This window comes from Chelonoidis abingdonii, chromosome 9, assembly GCF_003597395.2.
Source record: "Chelonoidis abingdonii isolate Lonesome George chromosome 9, CheloAbing_2.0, whole genome shotgun sequence".
Classification (NCBI taxonomy): Eukaryota; Metazoa; Chordata; order Testudines; family Testudinidae; genus Chelonoidis; species Chelonoidis abingdonii.
In genome coordinates this window covers 14302762-14324862 of record NC_133777.1, presented here as the reverse complement: position 1 = coordinate 14324862, position 22101 = coordinate 14302762, and the positions used below count along the sequence as shown (strand labels likewise).

The 22101-nt window shown below is 37.5% G+C and overlaps 1 protein-coding gene across 10 annotated transcripts in view; it reads left to right on the top strand.

Annotated features, from left to right (window-relative positions):
- Positions 1-22101, top strand: part of TRRAP (transformation/transcription domain associated protein) — a 157679-nt gene that overhangs the window by 118475 nt on the left and 17103 nt on the right. For all 10 annotated transcript variants that reach the window (XM_075069218.1, XM_075069223.1, XM_075069222.1 and 7 more), the window contains 5 exons: positions 914-1078; positions 3709-3799; positions 5454-5653; positions 7706-7967; positions 21185-21410. In XM_075069218.1, coding sequence (XP_074925319.1) covers positions 914-1078; positions 3709-3799; positions 5454-5653; positions 7706-7967; positions 21185-21410 — 944 coding nt within the window. The remainder of the gene's footprint in view (positions 1-913; positions 1079-3708; positions 3800-5453; positions 5654-7705; positions 7968-21184; positions 21411-22101) is intronic.

The window sequence follows — 22101 nt, the reverse complement described above, 5'->3', positions numbered from 1 at the left end:
ATGCAAAGAGAAATCTGCACAGGAGATGTCTTGCCCTTGAAAATCATCTTGAATTTGCTTTTGTCCATATTATTTTGTTCAGTAATACCAATTACAAGGGGTTGGTTGTTTTTTTTTACCACAGTTATTAAATTAAAACTAGTCAATATTTGGGGGGGGGGGGGCGCCTCTTTCTTTCTGTCTTTGTGTCTCTGTCTTTCTTCGTTTATAGTAAAATGAAATGAAAGATTAAAATAACTATATTATTTATCACAAATAATGTAAAATATATTAAATATTTTACTTTTCCATATAAATGGAGTCTGTAGTTGCTTCAGAAGACAATGGAAGAGGAGTTGATTTCATGCAGTTGTGAAGGGGACGTAGTTTGCAAGTTGATCTCTTGAAGATGCAGTTGCCACTATGGATGGTTTAACATATCCATAAGCGAAAATGTTTCGATTCAATTAATGCTCTTAACATGTATTTGCATAAATAAAATCAGATAATTGATGATTTTGCAGAATGTACCTCCATCTCCAATCTTTATTCATACAGTTGAAGGATTTTTCTGAGGATGTATCATTTTGAAGTTTTCTTTTTTTGGAAGTTCTTTGTTCTCTAATATAAAATACAATAGACGTATTTCTTTAATGATTGTGTGGTTTCCACAGACTGTGCAGATTCACTTTTGTAAATGACAGTTTGATAGGTTTTTTCATTTACTGTAGTTTGCCTTGTGTAATATGGTTAGCTATGCAGGGCTTTCTTCTGCTGTAACTTTTTTTGGTTAATATTTAGAAATCTAAACAGTTATTTATGGGTGAAATATGTAAATTACTAGCAATCAGATTCTATACATCAGCCTTTGAAAATACTTAATATCGGAAAGATACAAGTTCAGCTTGAAGCTTTTTTTTTTTTTTGCTTTTAGGTTCTCTGGCTTCTGAGTTTTGATGATGATAAGAACACACTAGCAGATGCAGTAGACAAGTATTGTATTGGTGTCCCACCTATCCAATGGCTGGCTTGGATTCCACAGTTATTAACATGCTTGGTTGGCTCAGAGGGCAAGCTTCTTCTGAACCTCATTAGTCAGGTAGGGTGGATGTATGGTACAGATGATAATTTCTACTTCCTTGTTGTTCATATTATATTTTTGTAAGATTAGGTCCTGTAAGTATTTTTAAAGCAAAATGAAGGAAGTGTTAAGATTTCAAGATTTCATGACGTGTACAAGTATGAACATGTTTCTCCATTTTTTCCATGTAAACAGGCTATGTTAATTTCAAAATGAATTTTTGATAAAACAAGATTAAATAAACTAATATTGTATACCATGTCTGCAACAAAACATTACAACTTTCCCTCTGGAGTTGTACTCCGTATTACATTGTTATGAACATAATTGCCCATGTTTGAAAATGCACAGTTAAATTATGCATATAATGCAGGATTAGGAATTGAAGAATTGTTCTGGTTTTGCTTTAAAGTGATTTAAAAAGCAATCATGTTTTGGTGGGGTTTGTGTTTTGGTTTTTTTATGAGAAGAGTCAAGGTAGTTTGAGATGCTGGTTAAAAATTAAAAAAAAATACCTAGTCCTGCAAGAATTATAAGCAAAGCCTATGTGGAATTTTATTCAGAGATGGCATTGCTAAATGATTGGAGAAGTGACAATGAGGTTTGAGGAGTTCAATCTAAACTGGTGGATTCAGGTCTTTCAGTGATTTGTTGTATAATCTTGGATAAAGCACTTAAAGCCATGTGCCTCAGTTTACCAATCTGTAAAATGGGTGTCAAGGGATTTTTTTTTTCTTGTAGCCTGTCCAGCAATCTTCACAAGAGGGTTGTGTCCATTCTTTTGGCCCTGGATGCAAAACTGAGCTATCGTTGTGCCACCTCACCCTTAATTCCCACCTTAAGAAATGGGCAAAAATGGTTACTGAAGCTAGGATCCTGTTTAGACTAGGAAAAAAAGTGGTTGGGGGAAGGAATGGTTTTGAGGGATTTTTTGTTTTTGTTTTAGGTAAATGTGTTAACATGTTTTAGAATGTGATGGTTTAGTGTTTTGAAAATGAGTTAGCACTTAGTATAGACCAGTTTAAAATATCTTAGCTGTTCATGGTCAAGCGTACCCTTCTTAACCACCTAGGCCCTGTCCTGATGTGTGTTACAATTGTGCTAGCTCAATCAAGTTATCTTAACATGATTGAAAACCCCTTTTAAGATGCAGGCTAATGTATGAAGTCATGATAGCTGGCTGTGTTGTAGCCTAGGCTGCTCCAGGCTACAATGTCCCCTCAGTCCCCTGGATCCTGGCAAAGGGGAAAAATCATCCCTTTTCTCGTGACTCCCTGTCCATTTTTGCAGTGCTCCCACTCTCTGTATGTTTGCCCTTGTCCCAACCTTTTTTAGGGTACTAACGGAGAATTACTGCGTTTTCAAAAGACATGTAAGATAGCAGAATTACTATAAAATGGAGATTTAGAAGAGAGACAGACTCCCCTGCAGCCTTGAGGAAGCGGAATATTTGGGGGCATCCTGATTTCATTGTATCTTGGTGGTGATGTCTTTCAAAACGAGAGTTCAGCTGTATACTGAGGATTGATGCCTTAGAATAAAACTTATTTCACCAACTTGTTGAGGCTCAGTATTTATAAAGCTCTTTTTAGTGAAATTTTCAAAAGTGCTAGGTGATTTCAGACCTCAAGTCCCATTGAAAGTCATTGGGCTTAGGTCCATAAGTCACTTAAATGCTTTTGAAATTTTTTCCTTTCCTGATTATAGGATGGAAGGTGTTATACAAGTTTTATGCATTATGGATTTGTGGGCTTAAGGCTGCAGAAGAAGTTAAAAAATGAACTTAATTAGAAATGAGATATTTACCACAGATAAACTTCTCATAAAATCATTTATTCCTGGATTGACTCCATGGAAAGTATATATATCATGTCAGTAATCTCTGTTCAGTTACATATGGACATTTTAAGATTATTTGTACATATCTTGCTCGTTTAAATGTAAGGACGGTATATTTTTAAGAAAAAAAGTATGGTGAGAGAAACTTTTTTGCCTTATTTTATGCTTGCCTACATCATTTGGTCAAGTTAGGTACATTGTTCTGCTCATGTAATGGGGACTGAGGTTTATAGATTTAAAGGCAAAAGCTTCATGTTAATGTGTACTCAGTTTTCTGTAGGAGCCATAAAGCCTTTGTTTGGTGAAAGTGATGTCCCTTTACATTAAGTGGCTATTTTTCACATTCAGTACTTCAATTATGTGGAGTAAGGTTACTCTTTAATGGGCCCAGCTACCACGTGGCATTGGGTTCATTGGGAATTGTGGCCTAATTTAAAGACTAACTGGTGGTGGTATGTCTGTTTTTCTTTTATTATGTGCACGAGTAAGATCTTTGAGCTGGTCAGGTACTCTTGCATTATGCTGTTTCCAGATTTATTAGGCAATACAGTAGTGGGGATCCTAATTAGATATCGCTTACTACAGTGTGCAGAGATGCACTGTGTCGTTTCTGTGACTCTACTCTCTTTTTTTGTTTGGATTTTGTTGTTGCTGAAATGAGCTTTAATGATAAATTCTAAATAAATCAGGGAGTTATTGAAATGCACTTGCTTAGGTATATACTTGAGCTCTTGTATATTCTTTGTAGATTCTCTTTGTAAACCAACAAAATACTGAATATTATTTCCTCTGTGTTTATATTCAAATAGGTGGGAAGAGTCTATCCCCAGGCTGTCTACTTTCCTATCAGGACCCTCTATTTGACACTGAAGATAGAACAACGAGAGCGTTACAAAAGTGGTGAGTTGTTAGTACTAAAATTCACTCTGCTCAATTGGCAGCTGCAACTTTGTCTCTCCAGTAGGGATTCCCTAACTTCCTGGTAAATCAAGTTCACTAGGAAGGATAGCTATTTATCAATGCTTAGAGCTAAGGGAGTAATTAATGGTAAACTTGTTTGGGTTTAGCATATATCTGTGTGCAATTATCTATGAATACCTTACAATGTTGTTGAATATATTGATTATATTCAGTCAAATTACTGTAATATCAGAGAGCTGCACAATCATTCATGGATTTTTATCCTCATAAAACCCTTGTGATTTACAAAAGTGCTGTTATCCTGAGTTTGCAAATGGGGAACTAAGGCATAGAGGTTGAGTCACCTGAAGACACACAGGATGTCTGTCAGAGTAATAACTGAACCCAGTCTCCAAAGTTCCAGTCCACAGTATTAACCAGGAAGCTGTTCTTACTTTTGGTTAGTTTTGATTGGATGCATAGGTCACATTACCTGTTGGATGAACGTAGTTCTTTCAGTGCATGTGCTGGTGTTTAAGATAAACTTTCTGCTATATATACTCTCTAAATTTTTACTTTGAATTTAACTTTCTCTGTAAATACTCTCTCAAATTTGCTGGTACACTGTATTTTCAAGGACCAATCCCTGTGAAGCATTACCATATTAAGCAATTCCACAGCACCTAGTTGTTCTTTTGGCCCATGTAGTCTCTCAAGAATAGCTCCCAAGAAAACTATTTGAACAATTTAAATCTTTCCTTTTGTTCTAGTTGTTGTTTTGCTGGTTTTGGTTACAAGTGCATTGTTTAGATAATCACCCGTTTCACTTGTGAGTCAGTGTATTTAATTTCTGCATACATGTTAAAGGACAGTATTTAAGTAACATCTTATTTTCCTGGGTGTATACCTCTACAAAGAGGAAAATGTTCACATACAGTAATACTAAAATTACATTTTATTTCTTGATATTAGTTGTATACTCCCTTTTTATGGGTTTCATTACATTAATTTCCAATGCAAAATTCTGCCTTAATAATGATATCACTGCATGTATAATCGATAGCTGATCATTTTTCTCTTGACTCTACCTCATACTTTTTAACTCCTAAACACTGCTCATAAACAGTGCTCTTAAGTCATATGGTATCATTTGAAACCGTGTCTCATCATTTAGTAAGTTGCAAGCTCATACCCTGAAATTCACTGATTAATTATATCATCATTCAGTGGTCTTTGTACAAGAAATTTAGTTTTAGTAAAAGAGATGTTCCTTAGGATAAATTTCGTATCTGTTGCTATTAGATCATCTGTTGTTCCAATTATGTTATGAGGTTTCATCAAAGCAGAAAGGAATTGAATATCTTAACTTTTGCCTTTTACTTTAAGAAGAAGTGGATTGCACAAATCAATGCAAAAAGTTTAAAGGTACAAGTCTTCGCTCATTTTTAAAAAAATGTATATTTTGCTCTTATCTTTATGAAACAACAAAATACCATTTGCAGCAAAATTATTTTGTAAACAATTTTGATTTAAGCTTCCACTGAATTATAAAACTTGGAAGCAAATTCAGGACAGTATATTTTTTTGAATACCATGCAATCATCTGTTTCATAGTTCTCTGAAAGTTAACTATGCTGTTTGGATTTTGTTCCAGATTCTGGACAACAGCAGCCAAGTTCAGTAGGAAATCAATCTCATTCTGCATCAGATCCTGGGCCAATAAGAGCCACTGCACCTATGTGGCGCTGCAGCCGAATTATGCATATGCAGCGAGAACTGCATCCAACGCTTTTGTCTTCTCTGGAAGGCATTGTAGATCAAATGGTCTGGTTCAGAGAGAATTGGCATGAAGAGGTATTTGGACTTAATATAAGCGTTCGGAATTACTTTACATGTATAAAAAACAAATCAAATTTAGATGTATAATATGTTTCTAGACTATTTATTTTTCATATCTGACAGTATTTTCTAAAGAGTTTGTTTAGTAAACTGCGGCACAATAAACTGGTCTGATTAAAAAATAACTTAACAATTCTGCCTTCAGATGTAAGAACTTTTAATCATTTCTATATTTTTAAAAGTGATGTAGATGCTGTGGAAAACTCTCTGAAATAATTAGTGTGATAAATATTTCTTCAGATTGTAGGATTCCAGCTGAATCTTGTATTGTAAGAGACACTTTAAATTCTTGCATTATGTTTCTTTGCATTTCCCTTTAGATGTGGTTTGTGAGGTAGAATTGGGAGCTACTGCACAAAATCTGAATTAAATTTGATCTGTGTATTTTGAAAAGTAAATACAGCATGTGTAATACATTGGAATCTTGCTTGACCCAGATTATCGACTTTAGCACTTGCCTCCCAGAATGATTGTTTCTTACCCCTACTCACAAAAGATTTAATAACATAGGCTTTAATAAGGTCTCCTATTACTAACACTTCATTATTTTATGAAAAACCCCTCATGTTTATTAATGTATTCCAGAATACTGAGAATTTAAATTACAGTTGTCAAATGAACAAAGTACATTTTGTGATGCGTTTTACTTGCTACATCTGTATAATTTGCTAATTTTCAATGGAAAGACTCAACGCTTTAACTGTCAGTAGTAGGCCCATGTTGAATATTTAATGATTCTTTTGCTAAACAGCATCTCAGGCACTGCTACAAATAAAGTTCTTTTGTATTTTGACTTAAGGTCCAGCTCTTGCTTCCAGTAATTGAAATGGAAGCAAAAAGATTCATAAGATTCATAATCTAGATTTAAGTACAGTAATTCCTCACTATGACTTAATGTTGTAATTGTGTTCCTGAAAAATGCAACTTGAAGTGAAACGATTTTAAGTGAATCCAATTTCCCCATAAGAATTAATGTAAATGAGGGAGATAGGTTCCAGGGAATTTTTTTCACCAGACGAAAGACTAATGTATAAAATACACACGTGCTCTCTCTCTCTCTCTCTCTCTCTCTCTCTTTCTTTCTGTTTTAAACAAATAATTTAATACTGGTACGCAGTGATGATGATTGTGAACCTTGGTTGAGGTGGAGGAGTCAGAGGGTGAAATATTTTCCAGGAAATGCCTTACTGCTAAATGATGAACTAGCAATTGGCTGAGCCCTCAACGGTTAACTCTCACACTCTACAAGACAGCAGGAATGGAGAGAGGGGAGAGAGCATTGGAGACATAGACACACACTCTGTGTGTGAGAGAAATAGATGAGCATTTCCCCTTTAAGTACACTGCCTTGTTAATTAGATCAGCTTGCTGAGACGGCAGCTGCTGCTGCCAGCAAGCTCCCTCTGTCTTGAGCCCTGTTGTGTGTCCCCTGCTCTACAGAAGATGGGGTAAGCAGGATGTAGGAGCAGGGGGCAGGAGGACACCCTGACATTAGCCTCCTTCTTCCTCCCCTCCCCCCCCTGCACAGCAAGCAGGAGTCTTGAGGAGCAGCTCCAAGGCGAGGGCAGGAGCAGCACGTGGCAGGGGGAGGGAGCGACAGCTGCAATTGCTAGCCTGCTGGGCAGCTGCTGCAGAGAGAACTTAGGGGAGCGGGGAGCTGAGAGGGACGCTGCCGGTCCACCCTGGTTCCAAGCCCCCACCAGCTAGCAGCAATGGGCTGCTCTTCCTGCAAGCAGTGGAAAAAGCAGGCGGCTGCCAAACGACATTAGAAGGGAGCATTGCACAACTTTAAATGAGGATGTTCCCTAATTGATCAGCAACATAAGAATGAAACAACGTTAACGGGGACAGCTTTATGTGAGGAGTTACTGTAAAGGATAATTTTACTATTAGGAAATGTATTCTGTTTTTGCTGTATTCTAGTACTTCATTGCATTGTAGTAGTAGTGTATATTTGCTGTCAAATCAAAAGACTTAACAACATATACTACTTTTTTGTTTTATTAGGTTCTTAGACAGCTTCAGCAAGGCCTGGCAAAGTGCTATTCAGTTGCCTTTGAGAAAAGTGGAGCAGTTTCAGATGCCAAAATCACTCCCCATACACTCAATTTTGTCAAGAAGTTGGTCAGTACCTTTGGAGTGGGACTGGAGAATGTGTCAAATGTCTCCACTATGTTTTCCAGTGCAGCTTCAGAGTCGTTGGCTAGAAGAGCACAGGCTACAGCTCAAGACCCTGTATTTCAGAAATTAAAAGGGCAGTTTACAACAGGTGAGATCTTACAACATAAGTTCAAGTTTATTTTAATAATCTGTAATTAAAATATTGTTTGTCCAGTTTCAGATCCTAAAATGGTCTTTACTCTTCCTTTCTGAGAAAGAAAAATGACTATAGAACAAACCAAATTTTTATCATTTGAAAAATTTACAATAGTCTACTGTCTGTCCTTTCCTATACTCTTTGGAGTAGTAAAACATGCATGCAAGAAAATTAGATCACAACACCGCGGAAAGAACATTTGTAGAATAGTATGTAGTTTTTTCATTCTTTCCATAACTGCAGTCAAATTACTCCTATTTACAAAAATAAGTACATTACAGCACTTCAACAAAGGACTAGCACATTTTGACAGTTTTGTCATTCACCATACAAGCAATCTGGCAGATGAAAACCATTAATAGCTAGATAGTCTTTATTCATACTAAAAGCACACAATGTAAGTTACTTAAAATGTAATCGCAGTTTTCATCACAAAAGTCCAACAAACAGTATTATGTACACTTTCCAAAATTATCAACATCTGATGAATAATATTAATTTTGGATAGCTAGATTATAAAATTCTCTGTTCATTCACATAATTGTGTTAGATAAATTGAAACCATAACAATAGTCAGCTCTAATAAAAGTGTCCTTTTGGGAAGTAGCTTATTAGGTATTTCATATTTTATTTGCCAGCTGATTTATTATATTTTGTGTGTCTCTGGTGTTGAACTGAAATTGAGTCACTTACCTAAGAAAAGTATCAAAGCAGTTTTAATGTAAGAAACACTCAAAAGTATCAAAGCCACTCAGATATTGTCTCTATAGAGGTACAGAAGCTTGACATTTCATGGTGGGGGTGTTCCATGGCTTCCCTGGTCATGGAAATTGGCTTCTGTTAAGCGATACTTCCTTGGCTTATCCCAAAAGAAGACTAAAAATCAGATAAAGTGGAATAGTAGAATATACTCTTTCAAACAGAAAAATATTAAACCTCTGAATCAGAAAGACATATTTTAATGTGGAGCTAATTTTTCAACTGTTTTTCTAAATCTTATTTTGATCATTTTGTTTTAATTTTAGATGTTAATGTTCATAAGTAATTATGGAACTTGCTGTATTCAGTATTCAAGGTCAGCTCTGTTACCTGAGTGCTTTATTGAGTTCAGCAGGTAGTTGTTATAGTGGTTTTTCAGACATCTTAGTGACTATGATATGAAAATAAGTGATCTGTTGAAATTCTTGTGAAAGTAGCTCCCAGTCACAGATATGACCTACATATCTTGTGCACATTTATGTATTGCATGATGTACTCTTTGAAGCACAGCAGTTGCATGACAGTAGATAATTGAAGTCCTGAACCACATGATTAAATTTAATGGATAAAGGCTACAAGGGAAGGAAACAGTAGTTAAAGCAATTCACATATCCCCAGTTGTCTGAAAATTACAGAGAAGCAAAATACAGTTAATGTAGATAAGGATTTCTTATTTTTTTAAAACTTTTATTATTTACATATTGGAACAGCCCTTAGGAAACATTTAGTCACTGAAGATATTTTTATAGAATTTTTTATATTATCTTAGTCTTTATTAATTTCTCTTGATGCTTTGTTTCCTTCCAGATACAACTTCTGGGAGATCTTAATTTTTTTAGGCTTTAAAGGAGAATAATTATGAAGTTAGACCTGGAATTCTAAGAGAAACATAGAAGGGAGTAGTTATTTTAAAAAAACAAAAATACATACTGTGACAAAGTTCTTCCTCTACCTTGGTGGGTCCTGCGCTTATTTGGCAGATTTGCTCACCTCAGTGATCTTCCCTACAGTCTGAGTCAACTTCTCCTGTGTCTGATCAGGAGTTGGGAGGTTTGGGGGGAACCCAGGCCCGCCCTCTACTCGGGTTCCACCCCAGGGCCCTGTGGATTGCAGCTGTCTATAGTGCCTCCTGTAACAGCTGCATGACAGCTACAACTCCCTGGGCTACTTCCTCATGGCCTCCTCCACACACCTTCTTCATCGTCACCACAGGATCTTCCTCCTGGTGTCTGATAACGCTCGTACTCCATAGTCCTCCACCAGCCCACCCTCTCACTCTCAGTTCCTTGTGCCTCTTGCTTCCAGCTGCTCACACGCACATCCTCTCCTCTGGCTCCCCCCCGGCCCCCCGACTGGAGTGAGCTCCTTTTTAAACCCAGGTGCCCTGATTAGCCTGCCTTGATTGGCTGCAAGTGTTCTAATCAGCCAGTCTGCCTTAATTGGTTCTAGCAAGTTCCTGATTACTCTAGTGCAGCCTCTGCTCTGGTCACTCAGGGAACAGAAAACTGCTCACCCAGTGACCAGTATATTTGCCCTCTACCAGACTCCTGTACCCCACTGGTTTGGGTCTGTCACAATACATAACCTCCCTCCCCCCCAATCCCCTAGAAAAAGGATTGTAAGATTTAAGACTAATTATTTTGTAGTGTCCATCTTTGTTATGAAAATACCTTATACTGATAACATTTTCAGTTTATTCTCTGTATATTTTCTTTGCATAATTTCAAGGTTTATAAATGGCATATTGCATGAACATCTAGCTTTGTTATCCTCTCACACTTTTACAAAAATTATGTGCATCAGCATTTTAACAAACCTAAAGGGAGAAGTTTTTTCTGGAGCTATTTAATGAAATAAAGAACATTTTAAAGTAATCAAGATACAAAGTGTTTCTCTTAAATTTCAGTTTAAGAATAAGCAATTTGCCTGATTTTTTTTTTTTCCCCTTGCAGACTTCAAAATTTATTTTTCAATTATGATTAAGCATGAGTGGTTACAGGATTAAAATAGTTATTTTAGTTAGTGCTAGATTAGATTATGCTTTAATCTGTTAAATTTGGGATTTAATTCAAAATTGAAGTGTGAAAAAACAGATGAAATTAAATTGGTGAATATGCTTGCTTTGTGGAGTCTTCGATTTATTATGCAGAAAATGAAATTAGGATTCTGACTAATTTGCAGTAGTGGTAGAAACTACATTATCAACTGAATAGAAACTTAATTACTTTACTGGACATAGCAAATGTATTAACATTTTTGGACATCAGTTAGTAGATCATGCCACATTTCCTTGTGTGCTTTGGGCCTCTTCATTCTGAGTCAATGGGGTCCGCCTTCTGTCACACCTAGAAGTGACCATGTGTGTATTTATAATTCTCAACATCTGCTGTATTCACTTGATGTGTGGATATTTATATGTGTTTTCTAAGTCTTCTGTGACATGTGTATATTAGTTAAGAATCTATCTAAAGGTAAACTGTGTTCCCTGCAGTTATTCCTAGGTTAATGTTGATAGATAGAAATATTTTCAAAAGACATATGCAAATAATGTATTCTTACCACAGTTGACATGCATCTTTCTTCCTGCAAATACAAAAAGGAGCTCAGATGCCTCCAGGAGGCTCCAGGGATAGGTCATACCCTTTCCGCACTCATTCTAAAATCTCTGTCTACAGCCAAGCAAATGGAGTTCAGCTTATTTTCCTTTTTATCTGTTACCATCCCAGCTTTTAAAGCCAAATTTAAATTCCAGTAGTTCTCCGCTCTATAATTTTGCCAGAATTTTTGATGGGATGGTTTTGTAAACAGGACCACTTGCCCAACATAGTGCAGTTGGCTAAATAGAGTCAAGGCAAAGAGAGAGCCCATTTTTGAAGAAATTTCTGAGGTCATAGAAAGGGTATTGTTGCAATTATCCTTCGCTTGGGCGGATGGATGTTGAGTCTGGAACAATCCTATTAAATACAAGCTGATGGTGAATGACATCTCTCACTTTCTGGTTAATAGGAGCAGTAGAACTGGTTTTCACCAGAAAAAAGTTGTTTCTTCTAGTATATATTGCTGTGGGTGCTCCACTGTAGGATGTGTGTGTACCTGAATGCACTCAGTTGGAGATTTGACTCAGCAGTGTCTGTGGGTCTGTGCCTGCACACCTATACAACCTTGTGCTCCAAAGCAAGAAGGAGAAGATCTGCTGTTGCTCCAGTTTCTTCTCAATGCCTGTGGCTCAAGACAGAGAACTGTCTCTGCTGCTTCCTAGAAGACTTTCCTATTTGTTTATTTTCTTTTTTCAGTATTTAGTTTTCTTTTCCTTTTCCTTCTCCTTCCACAAGTCTGTGCGTTAGGGGGATTCCTACCCAGGACTGATTCCTAGACCTTCCTCTGCTGCTGAACTTCTGGGGTATACCGAAGGTCCCAGAATTCAAATCCGTACTAGACCTGCAACAGATTTTTCTCCTGAAGTGATGGACATTCTAGCTGTCTCAAGCATCTCAGAGACTCTCATTCCATCCATGGGATTTAAAAGGAAGTCTCATCCTCCATTCAACTCAGACCATTCCCATCTGACAGTATGGATATTGAGAGGGTGAAGTTAATTGCCCTTGGTTTGTCCTTCAAAGAGATTGTGACTCTACAGACTTCCATAAGGATTTCATGTCTGGTCTACATCTCATCTTGTCACAGTTAAACTCCATAGGATCAAGAAAACAACAGAAACCCCAGAGTTTTCTTCAGTATGGACAAGGGATTTCACTTCAGAACCATAGCATGACAGGTGTCACCATACTCTGTGTCCCACATGCTCAGTCCTCAGGCCCTTTTGTTGAAAATCCTCAAGTCTTAAGGTCTCTCAGAGGAATCAGGCTGGCTAGACCCTATGATTAGGCCAGTCTTTCCTAAGTGGGGTCTGGTGTTGGTGCCCTCACTGCAAATATCTATTGTTCTGTTCCATTCCCCTTTTTTTAATTACCCTCACCTGCTACTGTGGCATCTGAGCACCTTCTGTCTCAGTTATTTCTGCAAGCCATATTCACATCCAGGGAACTCAGGCCCCATGCTTCGGTTATCATGAATCTGTAATCTCTGCTAAAAGATGGTCAAAATAGATCAGAGTGATTTGTCAAGTGCTGGTAAGTGTCAGCCATTTGGGAATGATAGACTAGGCTCAACTAGGTCTAAGACACCTTCCAGAGTATGCATTCTTGCAGTCTTCCATATTTAATTATGCAAAGGTATTACTTGGAATTCTGCATTCTTCATACCATTACTCCTTTGATTTGGCATCTAGATTTGATGCCCAGCTTGGGGGAGTAGTGTTGCAGTCACTTTAATATTTCTCAAATCTTTCTCACCTGATGGGTCACTGCTATTTGTAGACGAGGGGATGCATATAGGTAATTCTCAAAAGAGAAAGTTATTGTAGTAATTGGTTTATTGAGGTAATTGTCTGTATGTGTCAATATGCTGCATCCACCTTCCCCACTTCTTCAGATTAGTTGGGTAAGTATTTTTGAATTACTGGAAAGAACCAGAGTGTGTTCAGGATTATACCCTGATGTATATCTTCAGACTCCGTTAAGAGTAACGGTAAGATTTTGTCAGAGGTCACAGATTGTGTCTTTCAGAAACCTATGTGACATCATTCTCACCCCCATTATTTTTAATAAAAGTCAAAGACAGGTGGTTGCGAGCATCCATTAATTTTAGTTTATTGCCCATGACCTGTGTGTGACTTTTACTAAAAATAATTGTGACAAAATCTTACCCACACAGCCTCTTTTCTCATTACTAAGGTTAAGTCCTTCTTATGGCTGCATGCTGGGAGATGATTACCTTGCATATCTGGACAAACTTCTCCTATTGTGGTAATTGTGTTAACTTGTTGTTGTTTTTAGCTCTGGACTCAACAAAGACTGTGAATGGCTTGCCAATTACAGAACCAGTTTCTCCTCCCTTGGTTTTCACACCTCTACTGCTAGAACAGGGCCTCACCCTCCCTGACTGAACTAACCTCGTTATCTCTAGCTTGCTTGCTAGCATATATATACCTGCCCCTGGAAATTTCCACTACCTGCGTCTGACGAAGTGGGTATTCACCCACGAAAGCTCACGCTCCAAAACGTCTGTTAGTCTATAAGGTGCCACAGGATTCTCTGCTGCTTTTGTAAAAACAGTGTTTGCTGGATCCAGAAGTATTGATTCAGACAGGCAAATATGTTCAATAAAATGTTGGTGTTATCTATGGGTAATTCCACATTTTTCAGTATTTTCCCGATGACCTTTACATTTGACTGTGGTTCCTTCACTGAATTGGTAAATCTTGAACTAGTTCAAGGAGCAAGACTTAGCTTTTAGTAGTGGTTGAAATAGATAAATAAAACAACATATGTCTAAAGTAAGCTGTCTGCAAAGGAAAGTACAAAAGTCTTTCACCATAGTGAAGCCAGTGATATTTCTCCTCTCCTTCTTACAGCTGAAGTTACTTATTTTCTTCTCAGTTGGGCTCTATGTGGAGCCTACATGACATGAACGAAAAACATTAATTAATTGAGCTCACTCTCTGTCATTCCCGTCTGCTATTGAGAAACAAAACAAAGAAATCTAAAATAGGCATTTTCACCAAACCGGAGTGTATTCCTATAGTGAAATAAATAACTTGATGTAAAAATAAATTAACACTGTAACATATTTTTACCATGTTGGTTATTTGCATGTCATTAGAATACTGTAGTTGTAATTTGGGGAAATTTTGCTGCACTTCATGGAGTTACAGAAAGAAATAATGCCATCCTAGTGTCACTTTTTTCATAAAGTGATTTACTCATGTTGCTCACTAGAGGGTAGACTTGGATTTATAATCAGATCTTTCTATAATATTTGTAATTATCACAGTTGTGCTGCATATACTGTATAAAAACAGAAAAGGGACTGTCAGTTAACTACAGTAATAGTTTTTTGAGCAGGGGTAGGCAACCTATGGTGCGCATACCAAAGGCGGCACACAAACTGGTTTTTCAGTGGCGCTCCTGGGTCCTGGTCATCAGTCCGGGGGGCTCTGCATTTTTAATTTAATTTTAAATGAAGCTTTTTAAACATTTTAAAAACCTTATTTACTTTACATATAACAATAGTTTAGTTATATATTATAGACTTATAGAAAGAGACCTTCTTAAAAATTTAAAATGTATTACTGGCACGTGAAACCTTACGTCAGAGTGAATAAATGAAGACTCGGCATACCACTTCTGAAAGGTTGCCAACCCCTGGTTCCAGTTTGGAGACATTAAGAATAATTCTGCTAGACTCTGAAACTGTATGTGTCCTTTATGAGTTTTTCTTATGTTTTGAAAGAAACTGAAATTAATATGTAAGTCTCATTTTAATATAAATATTTTGATGTGAAAATGTTCTAATGTATCAGCATTGTTGTGAAAATAATTTTAGAGCAGTTGCTGCTATAAAGCCAGCAGAGTGTAAAACACCATTATATAGAATATCAGGGTTGGAAGGGAGGTACCTCAGGAGGTCATCTAGCCCAATCCCTGCTCATAGCAGGACCAATCCTCAAACAGATTTTTACCCCAGTTCCCTGAACAGCCCCCTCAAGGATTGAACTCACAACTCTGAATTTAGCAGGCCAGTGCTCAAACCACTGAGCTATCCCTCCCTGCCAGTGTTGATACAAAGAAAATAAACTTCTTTTAAATTAATCTGATTTTTTTAAAAATCAGAATAGAAAAAGATAAAGAAATCCTGTCACAATTTAAAAAAAGATAATCAAAATTAGCAGTATCATAAGGAATATATTAAATTTATATCGTGTGTGTGTGTGTGTGTGTGTGTGTGAGAGAGAGAGAGAGAGAATGCTGTGTATATAATGTGTGAATATATAGTGGTTACCCTTTAAAAAGCTAAGAGATTTATGGCAACTGTCAGATTTTTAAGAGGTGAGTGTTGTGCATGCATGTTTGCATTTCCTACACTCTTTATCTGTGTGTATGTGTGTTTGTGTCTGTCTCTCTCTCTCTCGCGCACACACACAATGAATTGTGGTTAAAAGCGAATAGGACCAGTTTGTTTTATTGTGCACGCAAAAGATACTCCCGCAAAAACATGGTGTATTTAGGTTCTGTAAATGTGTTTGTAGAGGAAGTTACCAGATTTGTGAACAAAATGCAGCTTTTTGTGACCCCTCTTTTTGTGGTTTTGGTTGAAAATTTGGCCCCTAGTGTGTTTGTAATTACCGTAGGGTGGATGTAAGTATTGAATTGTTAGTGCACTATAGATGGATGTTCACAGCAGATTTTTGTGATCCAATTTCTCTTTCCTCTCACGTTTTACACTCACATTTACTTTAACTTATTTCTCTCAAATGCTTACTAGTTATATTGGAGACCTAGAAAAATATTTTACATATGTAACAGATTGCATAGTAGTTTCTGTGTTCTGAATATACTGTGTCATCTCTGAGATTAACAGATAATTTTGCCTAGCATTCTACTTGTATTGAGCCATATTCGAGATTTCACATGCAGAAATTGTTCTACTATAACTGTGAATCTTTACCGGCTGTGAGGAAATGTACAATGCATTTCTAACACAGTAAAGCTAAGGAAGACATTGCTTGTTTTGACAAATTGATCAATGGTAAATATGATTATTTTATATTTATAATTTATTATTATTATAATATAAATTTTCAGAGTTTAATATGCAGTATCTGAGATTTACACTATTATCGGCTTTTATCTTGTAAATTCTGTTCTCACTGGGGGGGTCTCATCCCATGTTCACCACTGTGGTAACTGAGCACCTACCAATAGTTTGCAATAGCCATTTTGGTCCCAGGATATGAGAGAGACAAGATAGTAGGTACCAGATGTTAGTAGAAGGCACAAGCTTTTGAGGTACACAGAACTCTTCTCCAGTTCTGGGGAAAGAAAAAGACTGAAATACAAGATGGGACAGATTGTTAAGCATAAAACAGAGGTGTTAACAGACCGCTCTTCCTTGAATGGTCCCTATGTGCTAACTACTTATGCTAAACAATCTCCATCTTGTATTTAGCTGTGATGCTTGGAGTACTTTTCCCAGACCCGAAGAAGATCTCTGTGTGGACTCGAAATTTTGTCTCTATCACCAACAGAAGTTGGTCCAGTAAAAGATACTACCTCACCCAGCTTGTGTCTCTAATATCCTGGGATTGACATGGCTACAATTACAATTACACGGGCCAGATAAGGAGGGATCGCTTTGTGAAAGTTGTTTGCAAGTGGGTGATAGTGTTTTTGTCTTTTATCGTTTGTGTGTGTGTGAGTTCATTAAAGAGTGTAATATTTGTCTGGTTTCACCCACATACTTGTTGGGCCCAGTAGATGAAGTATATTCACCACATGTTGTGATAAGCATATGTAGGATCCATGGATCTTGAGAGGTGTGTTTGTGTGATATTGATCATACGAGCAGTGGAAATATGTCTGCAGGTTTTGCATCTGTTGTCCTGGCAGGGTCTAGTGCCCCTTTGACTTGATGTATCCTGGTCTGTGGGGAGGTTGCTTCTGATGATGCGGTTAGGTGGTTATTTGAAGGTTGGTTGTTACACACCAGATTTACCTGCTACTCTTAATTGCATATTTTTCAAACCCACTATGCATAACAACTGACCCTCAATTGCCCACTTCATTTCTAGTGCCCGCTTATAACATGTGTTATCCCATATGCTTAACAATCTGTTCTGACTGGTATTTAGCTCAGACAAGGTTGATGAGGCAGTATCTTTTACTGGACCAGAAACAAGCTTTTGAGCTTTTTTGTATTTAGCTCTGACATTCTGGTTTCCTTCCCCAGACCTGAAGAAGAGCTCTGTTTAGCACAAAAGCTTGTACCTTCCACCAACAGAAGTTGGTCCAATAGAAAATGTTAGCTCATCTACCTTGTGTCTCACCTACCAGTAATGCATCTGGCACTTGGCTCTGTCTTTCTTTCTCTCTGCAGGGGGAAATTCTGTGTAGATTTATTTTTAATTTTTAAAATTTATTCTTATTTAAGCTGTGCTGTGTGCTCTTATTAGTGAGAACAAGGTCGAGATGAGTGTTTTTCACTTAGAACAGGAGGTGCTGGGATTTATGGTGGTTCTTAGATCCTGCAGGATTTTGTTCTACAGTCTCAGATCAACCCTTGAGAAAGCACTATCTCCTGCACACTTTACCCTTGTAGTAGATGCTTCCAGTTGTTGTTCCCGGTTCTCATCCTTGAGTTGTAGGCAACTGTTCAGCTGTCCTGGCCCAGATTATTAAGTGTCTTGAAGATAAGGATGGAGATCTTGAATTTGACATGAGATTCTATGGAGTGCCACTATAGCAAGCAGAGGACAAGTTTGATATTCCAGCGGTAACCTGAGTTGTTAAGAAGAGCTGCTCTGTTCTGTACTAACTGAAGTTTCCTGAGCATTGATCGTGCCCAGGTAGACTATATTGTGGTAATCCAATCGGGACATAACAAAGGCATGTACTATTGAGGCAAGGTCACCACTTAGGATGGAACACTTACCTAGCCAGCTATAGATAGCAGAATGCATTGTTTGCATCAGTGAGAATCCAGAACCATTCCTAAATTGCACTCATTTGACTAATTATGGGGTGAATTGTCAGGCTGGAAGGAGGTTACTAGTGGAGTCCCTCAAGGATCGGTTTTGGGACCGATCTTATTTAACCTTTTTGTTACTGACCTTGGCACAAAGAGCGGGAATGTGCTAATAAAGTTTGCGGATGACACGAAGCTGGGGGGTATTGCTAACACGGAGAAGGACCGGGAACTATCTTCAGGAAGATCTGGACCACCTTGTAACTGGAGTATAGTAATAGGATGAAATATAATAGTGAAAGGTGCAAGTCATGCCACTTAGGGATTAATAATAAGAATTTTAGATATACGTTGGGACGCATCAGTTGAAGCGACAGAGGAGGAGAAGGACCTTGGAGTATTGGTTTTAGCAGGATGACTATGAGCCGCCAATGTGATATGGCTGTTAAAAAAGCAAATGCGGTTTTGGAATGCATCGGGCGAGATATTCCAGCAGAGGAAGGAGGTGTTAGTGCCGTTTAATACGGCGCTGGTGAGACCCACCGGAATATTGTGTGCAGTTCTGGTGTCCCATGTTTAAGAGGTGAATTCAAACTGGAACAGGTTCAGAGACGGGCTACTGGATGATCCGAGGAATGGAAAATCTGCCTTATGAAAGGAGACTCAAGAGCTTGGCTTGTTTAGCCTGGCCAAAAGAGGCTCCGGGGGGATATGCTTGCTCTATAATAATATATCAGGGGGATTACGTTAGGGAGGGAGGGAATTATTTAAGCTTAGTACTAAAGTAGGCACGAGCGATGGTACAACTGGATATTAGGAAGTTTAGACTTGAATTAGACGAAGGTTTCTAACCATTTAGGGGAGTGAAGTTCTGGAACGGCCTTCCGAGGAAGTAGTGGGGGCAAAGAATTCTGGCTTAGATTAAGCTTGATAAGTTTATGGAGGGATGTTATGATGGATAGCTTAATTTTGGGCAATTTGATCTTGGATTATCGGCAGATAAGTCTGCTCAATGGTCTGTGAGGGGATGTTGGATGGAGGAGAACTGTGTTACTGCAGAGAATTCTTTCTTGCGGTGCTGGCTGTGAGTCTTGCCACATGCTCAGGTTTAGCTGATCGCCTATTTGGGTCGGGAAGGAATTTCCTCCAGGGCGGATTGGCAAAGGCCCTGGGGTTTTTCGCCTTCCTCTGCAGCGTGGGGCATGGTCGCTTGCTGGTGGATCTCTGCAGTTGAGGTCTTCGAACTCACAATTTTGAGGATTTCAATAACTCAGTCATGGGTTAGGGGTTGTTATAAATGTGTATGGGTAGGGTTTTGTGGCCTGCCTTGTGCAGGAGGTCAGACTAGATGATCATAATTGTCCCTTCTGACCTATGAGTCTATGAGTCTATGTCTCTTCAGCTGGAGGAGACAGCACGTAGCTGCAAATTCTCTTTAAACTGGAGTAATCTCTCTGTTGCTTGGATTCAGCTTCAACCAGCTATTCATCCTTGAGCTGATCTTGGACTAGCACTGGACTGTTTTGGAAACGCTGGAGTTGTGAAGGATGAACAGAGCTGTTTGTTTGCATGTTGTTGGCATTTCTGTTCAGGATGTTTTGTCCATTCTCCTAGTTGTTTCATACAAATATTGAATACCAAAAAGAGTAAAAAGAAATGTATTTTTCTATTCTGAGCTATAAGAAATAAAAATAATTGTTTTGAATAGCAGACAGCAATTTTACTACTTTTGTTTTGGAATTGCTTCTGACTTTCAAGATTACTCCCCAGTTGGTGCTCTTTCATCTCATTTTAAAAAGAAAAAGATATGTATACTCAAATACAGAATAACATAGAGCTAAGATCTCTTTTATCTTATCTAATACCACTTAATTTCATTTTAAGTCAAAAGGAACCTCACATTACTAGATTGGAAAATAAGCTGCAGCTCTTCTTCCTCTATCTTTGTGGTTTGATATAATCCAGCCTAATCCATGCCAATGCAGTCCATGATATCTGCATTGGTGAACTATATAAAACCAAATAAAGACTGTTAATCAGTAACAGTGTTCAGAGTTTTCACAGTATTATTTCTAATGTCCTCATGACCATGAAGCAGTAAGGTATTAGGAGAATCTATATAGGCAAAAGAGCTGGAAAACAAATGGATTTGTGTAGAGCTTTGTGCAGGAGAAGGAAGCAACCTAGCCTGATGGATTAAGTCATCTAGTGTACAGTTTATTCCATATTGGTTGTAATTATCAGATTCCAAAATCAAACTTCATACAGATATGAAATACCCAACAAAACCTGTGCAACTAAATGTAGCATACCTGTATGCATGATGGCATTATGTGTGTGTTTGTACTGCTGTAGTACTTAAATCCCTAGCCCAGTTGTACTATGCATTCTACTCAGATGGAACAAAGATGGTCGGATCCCTTTTGCAAGTAGTTTCATCTCCCATTCTGTCTCCTCAAAATTAATCAGAACATACTAGCTTTTTTCTTTTTATGTTTTAGTATTCATCATTTGCTTTTAGTAACCACTCACATGTTTTATACACTGTCTTGCTTGGTACGGTAATGTTTTTTGTGTTCAAAATGATAATTGTAATAGTTACTTTTCCAGTGTATGTAAATAACCATTTTAAACATTTTCCTCCATGTTACCACTGTAGATCTATTTTAATGCATAATGGTGTGCTGTACATGGTGCACCTAAAAATGTTTTGCTTGAGGGCACAGAGATGAAAGAACAATTTTTAAAATGCCAGCTTCAAATATCTGATAGTTAAATATAATGTACAGCATTCAGAATGATAATTTTTTTAAAAAAATTTCTTTTAGACTTTGACTTCAGTGTACCAGGCTCCATGAAACTTCACAATCTTATTTCTAAACTGAAGAAGTGGATCAAAATCCTAGAGGCAAAAACTAAGCAGCTTCCAAAGTTCTTCCTCATAGAGGAAAAGTGTCGTTTTCTAAGTAATTTCTCAGCGCAAACAGCAGAAGTGGAGATTCCTGGAGAGTTCCTTATGCCAAAGCCAACACATTATTACATCAAAATTGCAAGGTAAAGAACCATTGGGTAAAAGATAGATGTAACTGAAAAAATAAAGGTTTAAAAAAAAAAATCCCCTTCCCCCACTTCTTGTGATGCAGTATCAATCCCAGGTACAGAAATGCACTTTTTGTCTATCTCTGTATTGAAATGACTTAATGAAATATCTAATGGAATGTTTCATTCTTATGTCTTAACATAATACAGTTCTAATTTTAGATTCATATGGTAGTTTTACAGGTCTTAGTGGGAAATTAGGGAGGAGGAGAATATTTTAAGGTCATTGTAATCTACTTTACATCAGTGTAAATTCAGTGTTTTTCTGCTAACTACTAGAGTCAATAGAGGTATTCTGGTTTTTCATCAGTGTTGAGATTATCAGAATCTGGCCAAGAAAATAGCTTGAATTAAAAGCTCCATTCTTAAATGTAGAAAAGACAAAGATGAAAACTTTCTTCATAACCATGTTTTGGGTTTTTTAACAGAATGCAAATCTTTGTTGAGCTGTGTTAGAAATTTAGCTTATAATAAGGTTGCATCTCATTTTAAAGAAATCATAGCTGAGCGTTGGTTTTGCTCAGGAGCTAACAAGGTGTCTCTTTGTACCTCTAATTTCGGCATTTCTATATCTATATAGATATATAGATTTTTTTTTTTTTTTTTAAGTCTTGCTTCATCTCCGAGAACAGAAATAAAGCTTTAG